The sequence below is a fragment of the Triturus cristatus genome, chromosome 11 (genome assembly GCF_964204655.1).
Source record: "Triturus cristatus chromosome 11, aTriCri1.1, whole genome shotgun sequence".
NCBI classification, from domain to species: domain Eukaryota; kingdom Metazoa; phylum Chordata; class Amphibia; order Caudata; family Salamandridae; genus Triturus; species Triturus cristatus.
This window is the reverse complement of record NC_140594.1, coordinates 31,885,909-31,902,528: the sequence shown is the minus strand read 5'-3', so window position 1 is coordinate 31,902,528 and position 16,620 is coordinate 31,885,909. Positions and strand designations below refer to the sequence as shown.

At 44.3% G+C, this 16,620-nt stretch overlaps 1 protein-coding gene across 2 annotated transcripts in view; it reads right to left on the bottom strand.

Moving 5' to 3' along the window:
* ADGRD1 (adhesion G protein-coupled receptor D1) overlaps positions 1–16,620 on the bottom strand; it is a 1,181,274-nt gene that overhangs the window by 193,831 nt on the left and 970,823 nt on the right. For both annotated transcript variants that reach the window (XM_085636451.1, XM_085636453.1), the window contains one exon: positions 2,876–2,942. In XM_085636451.1, the coding sequence (XP_085492577.1) occupies positions 2,876–2,942 (67 nt within the window). The remainder of the gene's footprint in view (positions 1–2,875; positions 2,943–16,620) is intronic.

Below are 16,620 nucleotides of genomic sequence, written 5' to 3'. Positions count from 1 at the left end.
GGTTTGCATGCTACTTGCTACGTTTCATTCACTTTTCCTCTTTTATTAGGTCTTTCATTAGATTTTAACATTTCATCAGTGCTGTGGAAACAATTTAAATAGTGTCCTTTGCACCCGCATTGTTACAAATAGACATATAAGCAGGGCAATCGCTATTGATGGCCATTTTCCTTTGAATTTTCCTATCTCTTTGCAGTTTAACGGTTCCGAAACTTTTGACTCCTGAGGACCCCCACTGACTCACCACTGGAAGCCGGGGACCCCCAGCAATCTGTATGATTTAAATTTCAAACATTAAAAGAGCAATTCGAAAAAAATAAACACACATATGCATACAAACCAAATACTCGAATTACTAAGGATTTGAGTATTTTATATTGAAAGAGTTCTGCCAGGGCCTGAGTGGAAACCCAAAGCAGCCCTGGCAAATGTTTTCAGACCAGTCCCCGTACTGTGCACACCAAGTCCAGTGAGTGAGCCTGACCTCTACAAAGGGGGCTTTGGGAGGCTCTCCCCCCCAAGAAAATTTAGGATACAATGGTGCATTCAACAACACATTTATCATTATATATTGAATTGCATTAGCTTTTAAAGAATAGTAAATGATGACCTTGCACCAGGATACAGCAATCTTTGTTGGGGTTCTTCAGTAATTCCCTTATTATCACCCTTCAACAGTGCCTCTCATTTCTCCATAGCACATCTGTCACGTGTATTTCATTTGTTTTATAGCATCTCTCATACCATTGAAGGATGTCAGAGCACTTTACATAACACACATATAGAGACAATGAATCATACTTGTAAATCAGTGTAGAGAAAATGTTACATAAGGCAAAGGGGACTACAAGGTGTAGGATTCACATGTCTTTCTTACTGGTAGGCATTTTTAAAGAGTGCTTGGTCTGGAAAAGCACAAACTTAGGATTCAGAACATAACACAGTGGTTAGCATTGACTTTAACAATAAAAATGTTTTTCCACCCAAATAAACACCTTTAGCAGCATCAGGCAAATGAAAGACTGGGAAAAAACATAAGTTACTAGCTTGCACCATGCAGTGTGTAAGCAGCTCTTTGATGACAGTTTATAGGTCACTGTGCTGGAATATGATTGTCTCTTATGAGCTGCAGAGTAACTAAAGAATCTCTGTGACAAAAGAAGTAACCCAGTGACCTATGCACATAAAATACTGTTTTTTAAAATGCATGGTACGTGTTCTTTGCAGCAGGCATATTAACCCTCTGTGCTACATTAGATAAATCAAACCTGCCACTGGACAAAACTCTCATCTCTCTCCAACAGTTACATTATTTACTGGTGTTATCTTGACACATTTATTGTTGCTCGAAAACTGCTAATTCTGCAAGGAAATTTGCAGTGTTTTTAAAACTGCTGCCTGCGGACCCCTTGGGAATGTGTCGCGGACCCCTGGGGGTCCACGGACCCCAGTTTGGGAAACACTGCTCTATGGCATTTACCATTTCCTTCATCCTATTCTCTTTCCACAATTCTTTGACACATTTCATCATGTGTTCTACTCTTTTTGCTGTAGCAAGAACATCCTCCAAAGGCAGTTAATCCTTCATCCGTAGCTTTCTCTTATTCTTTCACTTTTACAGTATAATAAAAATTGATCTCTCATGCGTTCTTCTAGTAATGCTCCATATTTGCATGACAACGCCAACTTTCTTAACTCTGTGACATACGCCTCAGTGGATTACCAATCTTTTTGTATGTGTCTTCCAAAATTATAGCGTTCTATAATAGTGCACGTGCAAGGTAAGTAATTGAGAGATTAACTTTTTTCACAACAATCTCAAATTCATTGAGGTCATGGGCCTCTTCTTTCCCCATCTCTGGAAGATTCTCCACTAAATCTTGTCCCTCAGCCCCTAGAGTATGCCTTAGAAGTACTAATTTTTGCTCTGCACTTAAACTTGTTCCACATACCCTTGCATAATTGAAGAATACTTTTTTTCCATTTTGCCCACTTCATCAGTAGCTCTCCTGGACTGTTCAAGAAAAAAATAGGTGGTATAACATTCTACATGTTATGTAATATCTGTTACTCCCCTGTTAGAACCTGAAAGAAAAAAATATTCCATTCATAAAACTCTCTCCTCCAAAGATTTCCCTAAGCTGCTGAAAATCCCATTTTTATTATAAACTAAGTTACCTGTAATGTTAGCAGCACACCTTCAGTCACTTATGCTCCTACGATGTCTTCAATAAGATGCTGAAGACAGTAGTAATACGTCTTATAGACTGACTGTATTCTTCCGATGCAATCTGCTTATAATTAATGTAGGGGACAATCATCATGTTTTCCCTGGTTAGTATTTGTTTCTGCCCAATTTAGTTAAATGGCCGCCGACTTGCTGTGCACACATTTAGATAACTGATCCTGGTTGCTTTTCCACTCAGAGATTTCACTGTTGACAACACCTTACTTTGATTTGGCCACAATAGTTTCTTACTCAACAACTTAAAATGGCCGCCAGCATGCTGTGTGTGGTTTTCTATGGACACTCTGGCTTGTTTGGGATGTTATGGGTGGTGCCTAAGTCTAAACCTTGTTGGGGTTCCTCTACAGAAGACCCCGCAAACAGTGGGCTTCCATCCTCTGATGAAGGACAGCTGGTAGCAGCCGATCAAAGGGCAGACACTGCACTACAGGACAACTATATACATTACACAGCATAACATAACACAGCAACACATGGGATATCCTCAAATCTTCTGGTTGGCCCAAATTGTTTTCCCTGGTCCAGATGTTTAACTGACTTACTCATCTCTAAAAATGTTTTGCGTGGCGAGCCGGGGAACCTGAAATGAAATTACAGTAGGATTTACTCGAATTCTCCAATACTTACTTTCCACCTTCTCCATAGCTGTCTAGGGCCGAGGTGACTGACACCACACATATCACCAGCGGCGAGCCTGAAAGACAGGAAGATGGAGACGCCAGTCAGAAACCTTGAAGCGGCAGACTTCATCACAGATCGCTGCGGCAGTTCAGTCATATTTGTAATACTTATTTCCATCACTCGTCAGCACTCTTCTCCGCCCCGGTGAGCAGTGAAATTGCTGCTGTTAAAATACTCAGAGTCCCAGATATTCTTCCTCAAAGTGAGCCAGCATGCAGTGGGTGGGAGATCGATACCATTGGTAACCTGGGGCCAGATCCATCAGGATCTGAAGCAGCGCAACGCAGCGAGACAAGTTGCTGCGCTGCACCAAATAGAAAGGGCAGAAATGCGCCATATTTGCTAATATATGGCGCACTCCTGCTCTTTGACTGCCAAGCGTCAACGCAGGCACTTTTGCGCCAGGGTGTCCGCATTACAGACGGGATTGTTTTTGTGCAGGAAGGAGGACCTTCCTACCAGGGGTGGTTCAGCTAATGGGGTGTTAGAGCATTGCCGGCAATATTTGCTGCCCCTTTGGCCCCCATAGTTGCCCCAGTATAAATAAATAAATGTGGGTTGATTTTTTTGAGGCGTGGCATTGCTTATTTTCAGCCACGGGCTGGCTGTTTGCAGTGAGGTGGAGGGTGGGGCTTAAAAACTATTGACAGCGGGCCCTCGTGGACATGATTGCAATGCAGGCTCAGGCTCACCTGGGTTGTTTACACATTCACACTTTGAAGTGCCCATGTCGGTTTGGCCGGCTGCCTTTCTGTGACCAGCCTGACATGCGCACTGCAGGTCTCTCATCACCTGCACAATAAGTGAGCCGGGGGTTCACAGTCCCCTGGACTCCTAATGGGTGCTGGGCTCGCTTCTCCAAGCCAATCCTGGTGCTGCTCTCATGCTGTTTTGATAGCATATCAGCATGTAGGCAGCATCTGGATTGGCTCCGACACATGGTCAGGCCTCTGGCTCAGTGGACCTGCACATAAGGTAGCGCGGGATGGCAGGTTCAGGTCCATGGCACAATGACCAGTCACTGCCTGGCTTTATTATGAAGCCATCCAGTGATTGGCCATTTCTGTTCCTTGCTCTCTTTCTCCCTCTGCATAAGCCGAGCCAGTGGCATAACACAGGCCCCCGCAGCCCCCGTGATGAGGGGGCCCACAAGCTCCAGGGGGCCACCTCAGCACAGTACTCTGGCCGGCGAGCTCCTGATTGAGTCTAGAAAGGACCCCTCAAAGTACCTTGCAGGGGGTCCCTCAAGTTTCGCTATGCCAGTGAGCAGCGCCAGTAGCAGCATTGTGCACGAGGGAGCGGTGGAGACGAGGCGTAACGCTTCCAAGCTCCCGACCTGACCGTGCATGCCGAAAGGCAGTGGCCCTCTGAGTCCAAGGCATACGGAGGAAATAAAATATTCAGAGAGGTAAAATGACTGCCTGGATTCTGTGGAATATGTTAACAGGGTATGCAGGGACCAGAGCTTAAATATGTGTCATGATGAGGCATATATTGTACTGTGTGTGTAAGCTTCACCTGAAGTGACCCCTTCTTAATATCCTAAACGCAATGAAGAACAAATAAAGCATGGTGCAGTGCTTGTTGTTCTTCTGGTGCGAAAGGAAATCAATCCCCATCAGTCGTAAGATTAAGGCAGTCGAGATTGGGTTGAAAGTGTCTCGGCTGTGTTTGTAAATCAAAGAAACTGTGCTTGCATTGGGCTCGTGTTTGACTGCACGGCGAGTCAGAAGGCAAGGGGTGTGTTTGGACTCGGACCTGTGACACATAACAAGTTACACCCTACAAATGAGGGACCCTTTCTCTTTTGAAAAGAGTGACTTCTAATAATCTGTGGATGCATATTAAGTTTGTTTCTGTCGATGTCTGACATGTTGCCCACGGATCATCTCAGGTCCTGAATGCAAAGTTAATTCATCAAAGACAAGGCAATGAAAGCAACCGGAAGTGAGCGGTGCTGCGATCGCGTTCAAATATGAGCTGTGACTCACACATGGAGTCTGCAGCTCTGCACCTTTGAAGCCAATGCGCATAAATAAAATAAATACCAAGGGGTTCAGGCTCTGAGCACTCTCATCAGTAATGATCAGGCAGAGTGGCATATTGGCCTTCTTGTGGCGCTGGAAAGAGACACCGTATAATTATTAACTATTGCAGTTCGTGGAATGTTAATTGTGATAATGTGCCTTATACATGTATGGATTATTTATCACTTGCTGATTCAGCAGTAGTCACACGAGCAGTGCTTAATTTGAGCGGGTGGTTTTGGTGTTCAGGACTGGCACTTAATTGTCAACACCTGCACTTATGACAGCTGCCACATGGTGGCGCGGTTTCTTTAATTTAGAGTTGAGCAGAACAGCAAATGTTCATTAGTTCGGTATACATTAAGAACAACTACTACCTGCCACCCAAGCCATTTCTATAGCTTTGATGGCATGCACTAGTCTGAATTGTCACATTGGCAGCAGTGTGCTGGTGACTAGTTGTGTAGGTACTGTCATTTGCAATACTGGCAGTGACACCGGGTGGTGCAAGCCGTGGAGGCCTCCTGACGGGGGCCCTGGCACTTATTGTTTTACAAATCAAGCACTGCACATGTGTTACAAAATGGCGGTGCACCCAGCCAGCAGACATACTGTTATTTCATGAATAAATTAATGTGTAAGTTTCAGTTTAGAGACTGGTCTTCCTCAAAAAATATTAGCCACCTTGCAAAACATGCCTGGCAGTGAGGGGACGCTTCTGTCCTGCTTTGACTTATTCAGAGACTGGTGCTTACCACCACCTTCCTCGCATGGCCACTGGTCTTTCTGACTGTGTTACACATCTTAGCTTAAAGGCAGCAGCCAGAGAGGCTGGAAACAAATTAATAAAAATCAGAGGTAAACACAAGTTCAAAGGTAACTGCTGTCATGGAATAGGCTTTAGCTATGCTTGTGGCCTGTTGTGTGACTTTATTATTGGTATGTTGTGGCTGTAGCTGCTGTTGTGGTACACTAACTTCACTGTGTCATTGTGTCGATGAACTTCGGCAGGCTGTCCATGGCTGGCAAATGGTAATGTATAACTTCTGTAGAGATTGAGGCATGTGGCAATTTTATTTGTGGTAGGTGTTTACTTAACTACTGTGTTGTCTTCTTGTCTGTGTGACATTGTTGAAGCTTCTTGAATACGCTGTGTTCACATTTTCTAAACTGGCAGCCGTTCACTGGAACAAACTTCCATTAGATCTTTGCCTAATGGGCAAATATTTGCCCTTTAGGAACAAATTAAAAACATCAATGTTCCCTAGTACATAGCCAAAGCTACCTTCTGCCATCCTGGCTGAAGCCTCACCCTTTAAACTGCTCCCAATCGCCTTCCCCATATTAGGTTAACGCTTTCCTAGTGCTGTGATGTCCCTTGGGATGAATGTCGCGCTCAATAAATACAAATACACATGTGAATACTAGATTAGATGTTCTGAATGGAGAATCCTTTGCAGTGTTTAATTTGTGGCAGTGTTTTTTGGTGCTCTGAACAACCACTTATCTGTCAACACTGGCACTTATTTGACTGTCCACAACATTGTGGCGCTCTCAATCTATTTTTTACAGGAGCACACCATAATTTTTAACAAGCATTGGCATAGCCAATAGGTCTCAGCTTTGTCACCTTATAAGTGATTAGCCAGATGTTTTGGTTTGGCCTTTGTTTTAAGCTATGTTGTAGAGCAGTGTGGCTGCTGTGCAGCTGTGTTGCTTTGTAATGTTGAGCCGGCTTTGTGTTGATGTTGTTTTAGTTTATGCTGATGTAGTCATCACTTATGTTGAAGTTGTGCTTTGTTGGTGCTGAATTGCTGCTGTGGTATGGCTGTGCTGGTGCTGATGTGGGATGCGGAATGGCGCGCATTGCCTGGTTACTGCAGGTCGAGTAGTACACCAACATCACAGACATACATTGCAGACGTGTGTGCCTAGGCATTGTTCTGTTATTACTGCATGCTGATTGGCGGAGTTCACATTTACAGTGGAACGTGAGTTCCAATGTGGTACAGAATCACACGACTTTGAGCAGAAGCCAGGGTGTTGTCCCGGTTCAAAGTCAGCAGCGCTTACCACTATGCTACCTCCCTTTTGCAGTGACTGCATGCTGACTGATACACAAAACGAACATGTGGCATGCAAAACGTGGGTATATCGCGTGTGCAGTCTACCAAGATTACTGCATAGTGACCGGTACAAGGGGCCGTGTTATCCCATTATGTTTGCAGCTACCCAAAAACTAAATTAGTATTATCAAAGAAAAAATACACTTTTTGTTGCAATACGCTTCGAACTTTGTTTTTTAACTTTGTGTTTCGTGTAGCTGTGTGAATAAATCCCACTGTATTAGCTTTTGTTTTGGAGGAAAAAAGGAGCCTGAAAGTCTGCTGTAGTGTGAAACATTAGCATGTTCCCTACAGCTGCGAAAGGAAACCAAGACAAGCTAATTGAGTGTAATTAAACCTTGTTGTAAAGATCCTAATCTTTGTGTCTGCAGCATCCGTGAGATGCAGATAAGTGACTTAAAAACAATGTGCAAAAACAACTGTAGGTTACAGCTAAAAGGTACAAAAAACAAGAAACGCGACACACACGTAAAAGAATTTTAAAATGTACAATTGATTTTATGGATGACACACAGGCCCTAAAGTACATGGGACTACATTTATTTTATAAAAGCTTTCCAGTATGTTTATAGAAAACAGGATTGAATCCAGATTCCAGGCATTCATATTATGTAGTGGTAGTTTACATATAGGAGGAGCGCAATGGTAAATATAAGCCAATATTTTCGGGTGCTTAGCACTAGCACCTTATAATCTACATGACAGCCTCTGATCCAGTCCCGAGCACATGTATTTCTAGTGCATCTTAAAAATGTTAAGTAAGTGCCCAAAATCACACGTTGTAGAGCAAAGTTTAAAACCAGAACGTGAGTTCCAAGGTGGTACAGAATCACGTGACTTTGAGCAGAAGCCAGGATGTTGTCTCGGTTCAATGTCAGCAGCGCTTACCACTAGGCCACATCCCTTTCGCAGTGACTGCATGCTGACTGATACACAAAACAAACATGTGGCATGCAAAACGTGGGTATATCGTGTGTGCAGCCTACCAAGATTACTGCATAGTGAGCGTTACAAGGGGCCGTGTGAAGATCAGAATGGCGCGCATTGCCTGGTTACTGTAGGTCGAGTAGTACACCAACATCACAGACGTACATTGCAGACGTGTGTGCCTAGGCATTGTTCTGTTATTTCTACATTCGGATTGGCGGAGAAAAATTAAAACATGAAGCGCAGAAACTGTTCACATGTTTGCTTTACTTTTATTACAGCATTCTGGCTGGCACACTGCATTTTGTTTCGAAGGGTAGAGCGCTGAGAATTGTAAGTTTTTTTTCTGTATGCCCAGTGACACGAAAGCAAATGCGAATCCCTAAAGCTGCCGCCTGATAAGATTCCAGGAACATTGGGGCATATTAACAAGGAACAGGGAAAATTAATGCTAAGGGCGCTTAGCGTTAATTTTTTTAACGCCCGCTATCGCTGGATAATATCGCCTGGTTATCGTGTTATTAACAACGCTAACCACCTAAGCGATAAAAAATCCAGCGATTGCGGCATTTTGGGAGGTTATCGCTGGTAATGCAGCGATAAAACTACAAGGATAGGGATATCCTTGTTGATAGCCCATGGTGGATTTAGCCATGTAATCTACCTCCCATTGGATTACATGGCTAAGTCTGAAAATTAGCAGATGTAAAAAAGCAGCGTTAACCGTGGTTAGCGCTGCTTTTTTTTGTCTATAAGCTTGATAATAGGAGAAATGTCGCTTAGCGACATTTCTCCTATTATTTTGCTCTGGAACGCCCACTTTCCATCTCATTAGAGATGCAAAGGGAAGCGTAGTGAAAAAGGGTGCTAACATGGGATTTTGCATGTTAGCACCCTGTTGTTGATAGGGCGATATTTTTATCTCCGCTTCTTTAGCTTTAAAAGCCAAAAAAGCGGTGATAAAGCCCTTGTTAATATGCCCCATTATTTGTTACAAAATCAACACTAAAAGCTCATAAGTCACCAACACGAAGGAGCTGCCTCGATTTGCGATACCGGGGGCCTGTTTCTCTTAATCTTTTTGTGGAGAGCATGTGGGGGCATAATGTTAATCAGTGCTAAAATCATCGCAACACAAATGCAAACATTAAAACTCACGGTCATCCCAAAAACAAATTCAATGCACGAGCAAATTAAGAAAGACTCTGACATCAAAAACGAAAAAAAATACAAAGTCAAATACTTCACCACACTAGTGGTACGATTAAAACAAAATGTGCTCCCTAAAGCTGATGCCTAATAGATTCACGGAACATTGTCTATTACAAATTCAACACTAAAATCTCACAGGTCACCAACACGAAGGAGCTGCCTTGTTACTCCTGTACATGATCGCTAACGAGGCCCCCCTCTCCTGGTAACAACAACAACCCTTACCTGCACGGAAGGGATTTGCGGTGCCGGGGGCCTGTTTCCCTTAAACTGATTGTGGAAAGCATGTGGGGGCATAATGCTAATCAGTGCTAAAATCATCGCAACACAAATACAAACATTAAAACTCACTGTGCACGGAATGGATTTGCGGTACTGGGGGCCTGTTTCCGTTAAACTGATTGTGGAGAGCATGTGGGGGCATAATGATTGTCAGTGCTAAAATCATCGCAACACAAATGCAAACATTAAAACGCACTGTTCACCCCCCAAAAAAATACCATGCATGAACAAATTAAGAACGACACCAAAAACGAAAAATAGTTCCCAGACAAATACTTCAGCTCACTAGTAGCAGGTTTACAGTAGTTAGGCGGTGCTGCATAGTTATTCCCAAACAAATAAAGGACGAACTAAAGGACAGATTAACCGGTCAAAAGCAAAAGATTTAAGCTGACAAGCGATCAAGCCAATAAAAAGGCAATAGGCGGAGTTTCACCACTGATACGGATTACTATATTTCTCGGAGAGACAGCGCATGAGCGCTGCCTAGGCGAGACCTAAAAATTTAATACACATTAAAATAAAAATATCTTGGGCCCAATTTATGAGCCCTTGCATCACATTTACGCTGCTGTTGCATCACTTTTTGTGATGCTGTGGCTGCGTAAATAATGAGCCATGTTGTGCCATATTTACAAAGTGACGCATCTAGGTAGATGAGTCACTTCATAAACCCCTGCGCTAAATTATACCCGCGTCAGGTATAATGCATGCAGGGTGGGCGTTCCCCCGCATCAAAGCATCGTAGAAGTGGTGTATTGAAATTATAAGATTTCAGTGCGCCAATTCTAGGATGCCATTGCACTGCATGTGGTTGCAGTGGGAGGGTGATCAAGCTGCAGTGGCCTCCCGTGAAGTACCATGGGCCCTGGCACTTCTGTTTTTACAAATTAAGCAGTGAAACTGTGGCAATGCTCCCAGCACGCGAGATGCACAGCCTAAAGGCTAGAGCCTGAGTAACAGAATGTTGATTTTAGTAGAGCCTGAGGTACACTTGGACCAGTTAGGCTGCAATCAATCAATCAATCAATCACAAGATTTGTAAAGCACACTACTTACCCGCAAGGGTCTCAAGGCGCTGAGGGAGAGGAGGGGGGGTTGCCGCTACTGGTCGAATAGCCAGGTCTTGAGTCCTCTCCTGCAAAATCTGTTCCACTTGATACGATAACCACAACTAAGACGTTCTGCCATTTATAAAACCGATTGTTAGGGGACAACCAGTTCTAGCTAGAACTGACTTCAGGGCTGCTGCTGACCAAAGAATTTCTCATAGATGGTGCTTGTCTAAAAGTCAGGGAGGGTTTTTCAGGGGGGAGCTGGCCCAATGTGATATCCGTCAATACAATTGGCCATTGCTTATTGATAATTGATCTTATTTGCCTCTCCTGTTTACAAAATGTTGTGACTAGTCTAACATAGTCAGGTTTGTCCGTCGTTGTGGAGGACCCTACATTTCTAGATTCAGTGCTTCTGGGGATTTTAAAGGTGATAGCTTCTCTTGATTGACCATTGGCTTTCGACTTTAATTGGTTCAGATTTCTAATACTGTACCCATGTTCTATGAACCTGTCAAGTGACATGTTCTGACAACTTGCAAGATCAGTATCAGAACTGCATATTTTCCTATCCATATGGGATACTTTGAATAAGATGTCTGTGGTGTGAGCTCGTTGCATGGAGAAACGAATTTCCAGCTGTGATTTTTCTATGTAGTTTTGATTCTACTCGGCCCTTATTGACGTATAATTGTATGTCCAAAAACTCAATAGATTGATTACTAATCTGCGCTGTGAACTCAATAGATAATTTGTTCAGATTGATATGATTTACAAAAGAGGTAGCACTTTCCTCCGTTCCCTTCTAAACAATAAAAACATAATCTATGCAACACCACCAACTTATTACATGATTGTTCCAATCCTGACTATATTTAACCTTGAGGACCTGCTCCTCCCACCAGCAATGTGTAAACACTCATAACAGGAGGCGAAGCAGGCTCCCACAGCTACTCCCCTCATTTGTTGAAAAATATCCTTGTCAAAAAGAAAGTAGTTATTTGTTAGACATAACTCAATCATTTCAAATAACATTTGATTATCGACCTTTTGCTCAGAAAGTGCTCTACCACCTTTAAGCTATTATCATGTTTTATATTTGTGTATAATGATATAAATTATGAAACAAAATTACTTAAGTATCTATTAGACAATTGATATTCATAACTAACTAATGATAAATGTATTGTATTTAATTTACTTCCCACCCTTTACCCCTACAAATGCAACAAATCACACCTGCTATATATCTTAACCCCTTTGGTGCTCACAACGGTCGGGAGCCGTCATGGCACACAGTGGGCGTGTGCTCATGACTGCTCCCAGCCATGGTGACACCCACCCACGGGGGAAGCGCTGGCGCTCCCCCGTGGGACACTGATCTTGGTGCCTGTACCGGGGGAGCAGAGGAAGCCCTTCCCCTGCCTCCCCCGGCCCCCCTCCACATCATCAATGACGTCATTGGAGGTTTCCCTTTGTTTCCCGACGCGCTGGAAGCCATTTGCTTCCAGCGCGTCAGGAAACAAAGAGGTGAGTTTTGCCTCGTGGAGGGTAGGGGGTATATTTTAAAAGGCATCGGAGGAAAGTAAAAGGGTTTTCCTTTCCTCCGATGGGGCGTGATCGTGCAGCAGGAATGTTTTTTTTTTTAAATGCCCTTCTGTTTTGGGGAGCGGCCCCTTGGGCAAGGGTCGCTCCCCTTGTGGGAGAAATGTGTAGTTGGTTCTGCCCCCTGTGCCCACAAGGCCAACAGGAATTTTTATTTAATTAAATTATGTTTTTGGAGAGCGGCCCCTTAGGCAAGGGTCGCTCCCCTTTGGGGATCATTTATTTTTTGGCCATTTCTGCCCCCCCCCCTTGGGGGCAGATTGGCCTTGTGAGTCTAGGCCCATCTGCCCTCAAGGGGGGCAGAAGCCATTAGACACCAGGGATTGTTTTAGTGTTGTTGGGGAGCGGCCCCTTCGGCAAGGGTCGCTCCCCTTTGGGTAGCATTTATTTGGGCCGTTTCTGACCCTTTGGAAGGGCAGATCAACCCAAATAAACAATTCATTTTATTGTATGCCCACTAGGCCACCAGGGATTGTTTTAGTGTTGTTGGGGAGCGGCCCCTTGGGCGAGGGTCGCTCCCCTTTATGGGGTATTTATTGTGGTCGTTTCTGCCCCTTTAGGGGCAGATCGGCCACATGTTTTCAGGCCCATGAGTCCCCTAGGGGGGGCAGAAGCCCGTAGACACCAGGGCTTTTTAAATGTTGGTGGTGGGGAGTGGCCCCTTGGGCAAGGGTCACTCCCCCTTTATGAGGGTGAATGTTTTGGCTGATTCTGCTCCCTGTGGGGCCAGATCGGCCTTATGCTTTTAGGCCCACCTACCACCTGTGCTTGGCTGGTGGATAGTATGGGGACTAGTGCATTATTTGCATATGTGATTCTAATGTTTTATTTCTCCTTTTTATTGTAGTGTAAAGCCTTTGATTCCTGTTTGCGGTTTCGGCAGTGGTTGTTCTGCAGTTTTGCGTAGTTGCATTTTTTGGGTAAGAAAAACATTTTTGTTGTATTTACTCCAGATGAGTATTATTGTCATGCAGGAATGAATTGTTTTGTAAGTGGTGTCATAATGGCAGCATATTTAGTTAATGTTTTGAGCATGAAATTCTTTGCGATGTGTTTTGCTTTGTCTTATGTGTAAGTTTCTTTTCTTTTTCTTTTTTAGTGGGATATTGTTGATCCTTACTGTGTCTGTGCAGAGTAGGTGGTGGCGAGTCTAGCTGCTTCTGGCAAGTGAGTGGTATTGTTTTGGAGTATATAGGTCATTCTGATAAAGACGCATTTTATTACTTATTTTACAAAGTGTTTGTTGTTGTTGACTTGTTTGACAAGTTACCTTTGTTTGTAAGGATTATGGCTAGCCATAGAATGACTGCTCAGCAGGTGGTTGGTATGATTCTTGAATCTTCTTCTGAGCAGGATTATGAGACTGACAGTGTGTCTGGGGGAGAGGAGGGAGGGGAAGATTCAGGCAGTGAGTTTTCTCTCCACATGGAATCATAGGATGATGAAGGTACTCTCAGTGCAGATGAAGTGCCTGTTTAGAGGAGGAAACTGATGTGCCGATGGTGCTGCAAGAGACATCGGTATTGCAGCCTGAGGCTGCAAGGCTTCCTACTGGAAGTGCTGGACTCTGGGTTGATCCAAACATGGTGCTGGCGGTGTTGCCTGCCTTTAGTGTGGATGTAGAGTGTAGAGTGGTTTGTGAACATTTTTTGCCTATACAGTTTTTTCAGTTGTTTATGGATGATGTATTTTTGGCTGAGATTATTGAGCAGACTAATTTGTATGCTGAACAGTTTTTGAGGGACAACAGTGCCACACTTAAGCTCCACTCTAGAGCTACCCGGTGGACTCCCACAAATCTGGATGATATGAAGAGGTTTTTGGGTTTGACCTTTTTGATGGGCTTGATAAGGAAGCCGTCCATGGCTTCATATTGGTCTACCAGTCCCTTGATGGCAACGGCCATATTTCCTGCAATTATGACCCATGAACTGTATTTACTTTTGCTTTGGTTGCTGCATTTTGATGATAATACTTTGGCGTTGCCACTAGATCACCCTGACTGTGACCGTCTTTTTAAGATTCGGCCTGTTCTTGATCACTTTGTAGATCGATTTTCAGGGATCTATACTCCAGGGAAAGAAATATCTATTGATGAGTCTTTGGTCCTGTTCAAGGGCCGTTTGGTTTTTTAGGCAGTACATTCCTAGCAAGAGGGAACGTTATGGAATTATGCTGTATATGTTGTCTGAGAGTAGGACAGGATCTGTGTGTTTAATTTCCATGTGTACACTGGTAGGGATTCCACTATTGCCCTCCCCCCCCCCCCCGGTTGTCCGTCCACTTTTGGAGTTTCTGAGAAAATTGTGTGGGATTTTGCTTAAGGACTATTTAACAGAGGCCACCATTTGTACCTTGATAACTTCTACACTGCTGTGCAATTGTTTAAGGAATTGTTCAAAGCTGACACTTTTGCTTGTGGCACAATCTGCTCTAACCGTAAAGGTTATCCAAAAGAGCTTGTTTCAAAAAAACTTCAGAGGGGGCAGAGCAGTTCCTTGCGTAGTGATGAACTACATTGCTGTGAAATTTGTGGACAGGAGGGATGTGTACATGCTGACTACCATCCATGATGAGAGTACTTAACCTGTGGATGTTGGGGTCAGTTTGCTGAAGTACGCAAACCGGTGTGCATTTTAGACTACAATAAGCACATGGGTGTTGTTGACAGAGTAGATCAGAGGTTGGAACCTTACACTGCCATTCGTAAGGCTTACATTTGGTATAAAAAGTTGGCCATCCATCTCTTCAATTTAGCAACTTTCAATGCTTTTGTTGTGTACAAGGAGTGTTCTCCTGAGACACAGTTGACTTTTGTTCAGTTTCAGCAGTCTGTGATAGGCAGCCTTGTTGTTGTGGAACAGGCAAGTGTTCCTAGAGTTGGAGTGGTGGAGGATGTGGCTAGATTGAAAGATCGCCACTTTGCTGATTTAATTCCTCCCACACCCAAAAAAACCAATTCCTTTAAGAGATATAGAATCTGCTTGCGAAGAGGTGTGCGGAAGGAGAGTCGTGTGCACTGTGCTGATTGTCCCTTCTAATCCTGGGATGTGTGTGCCCTCATGTTTCAGATTGTATCACACTAAAAAGAGTTTTTGGGAGCAACCGTGAGTCTAATAGTGTACTGCCTGGTGTGTATGGTTTTATATAGTAGTTCAGTTTCACGTTTGGCAATAGAATAATGTCTTTAGTTACTGCTGTTGTTTTTGTAGTTATAGTTTTTTATCTAGTTGCAATTCGTTTGTGTTTTCTTTCCTGTTAAAAAAAAAATTATGACTGTGTGCGTGGACTGGCGATTGGCTTGCAGTGTGCGTGCACTGGCGCTTGGCTGGCGGTGTGCGTGGACTGGCGCTTGGCTGGCGGTGAGTGGACTGGTGCTTGGCTGACAGTGTGTGTGGATGGGTGCTTGGCTGGTGGTGTGCGTGGACTGGCGCTTGGCTGGCGGTGTGCGTGGACTTGCGCTTGGCTGGCAGTGTGTGTGGACTGGTGCTTGGCTGGCGGTGGATGGGCTGGTGCTTGGCTGGTGGTGTGCGTGGATTAGCGCTTGGCTGGCGGTGTGCGTGGACTGGCGGTTGGCTGGCGGTGTGCATGGACTGGCGCTTTGCTGGCAGTGAGTGGAATGGCATTTGGCTAGCAGTGTGCGTGGGTGGGCGCTTGGCTGGCGGTGTGCATGGACTGGCGCTTGGCTGGCGGTGTGCGTGGACTGGCACTTGGCTAGCAGTGTGCGTGGACTGGTGCTTGGCTGGCGGTGAGTGGGCTGGTGCTTGGCTGGCGGTGTGTGAGTAGTGACTTGCTGCTGGTCACTACACACACTGCTAGCCAAACGCCACTCTATGCAATCCATGAGCTGGTGTGGTTGCTGTGTCAGGAATGTGGGCATGTGAAGGTGATGGGCCCTTGAATGGCGCTGTCTGCTGGTGTGAGTGTTGTAATGTGCTGGGCCCGCGGCTGGCGGTGTGAATGGTTTTGTATGTGTCACACGTATGAAAGGTGTATGAAAGGCCTGTAAAGAAGTTGGTGCCTTGTCGTGGCTTTACAGCTCACAAGCTGTGAGTCAATGGTTCAGTTTCTCGTCCTTTCAATTATTAACAGTGCATTTCATTTTTGTTTAATCTCTGGTTAATACAACTGTATATACTGAACCATCACTCACCCTCGTGCCAAATCCAACCAATATGTCTGTGTGCTTGAAGAATGGGTGGTTGTGCAGAAATATTTGTCTTTTCTGTCTTTCTCAAGCAGGGTGTACCTTGTTCCTTTTTGTGAGTGTTGTAATGTGTTGGGTTCGTGTCTGGTGGTGTGAAGGGTCTTGTGTGTAACACGTATGAAAGGTGTGTGAATGGCCTGTAAAGTGGTTGGTGCCTTGCCATGGCTTTACAGCTCACGAGCTGCGAGTCACTGGTTCAGTTTTTTGTCTGTTTAATTGTTGACAGTGCATTTAATTTTTGTGAAATCTC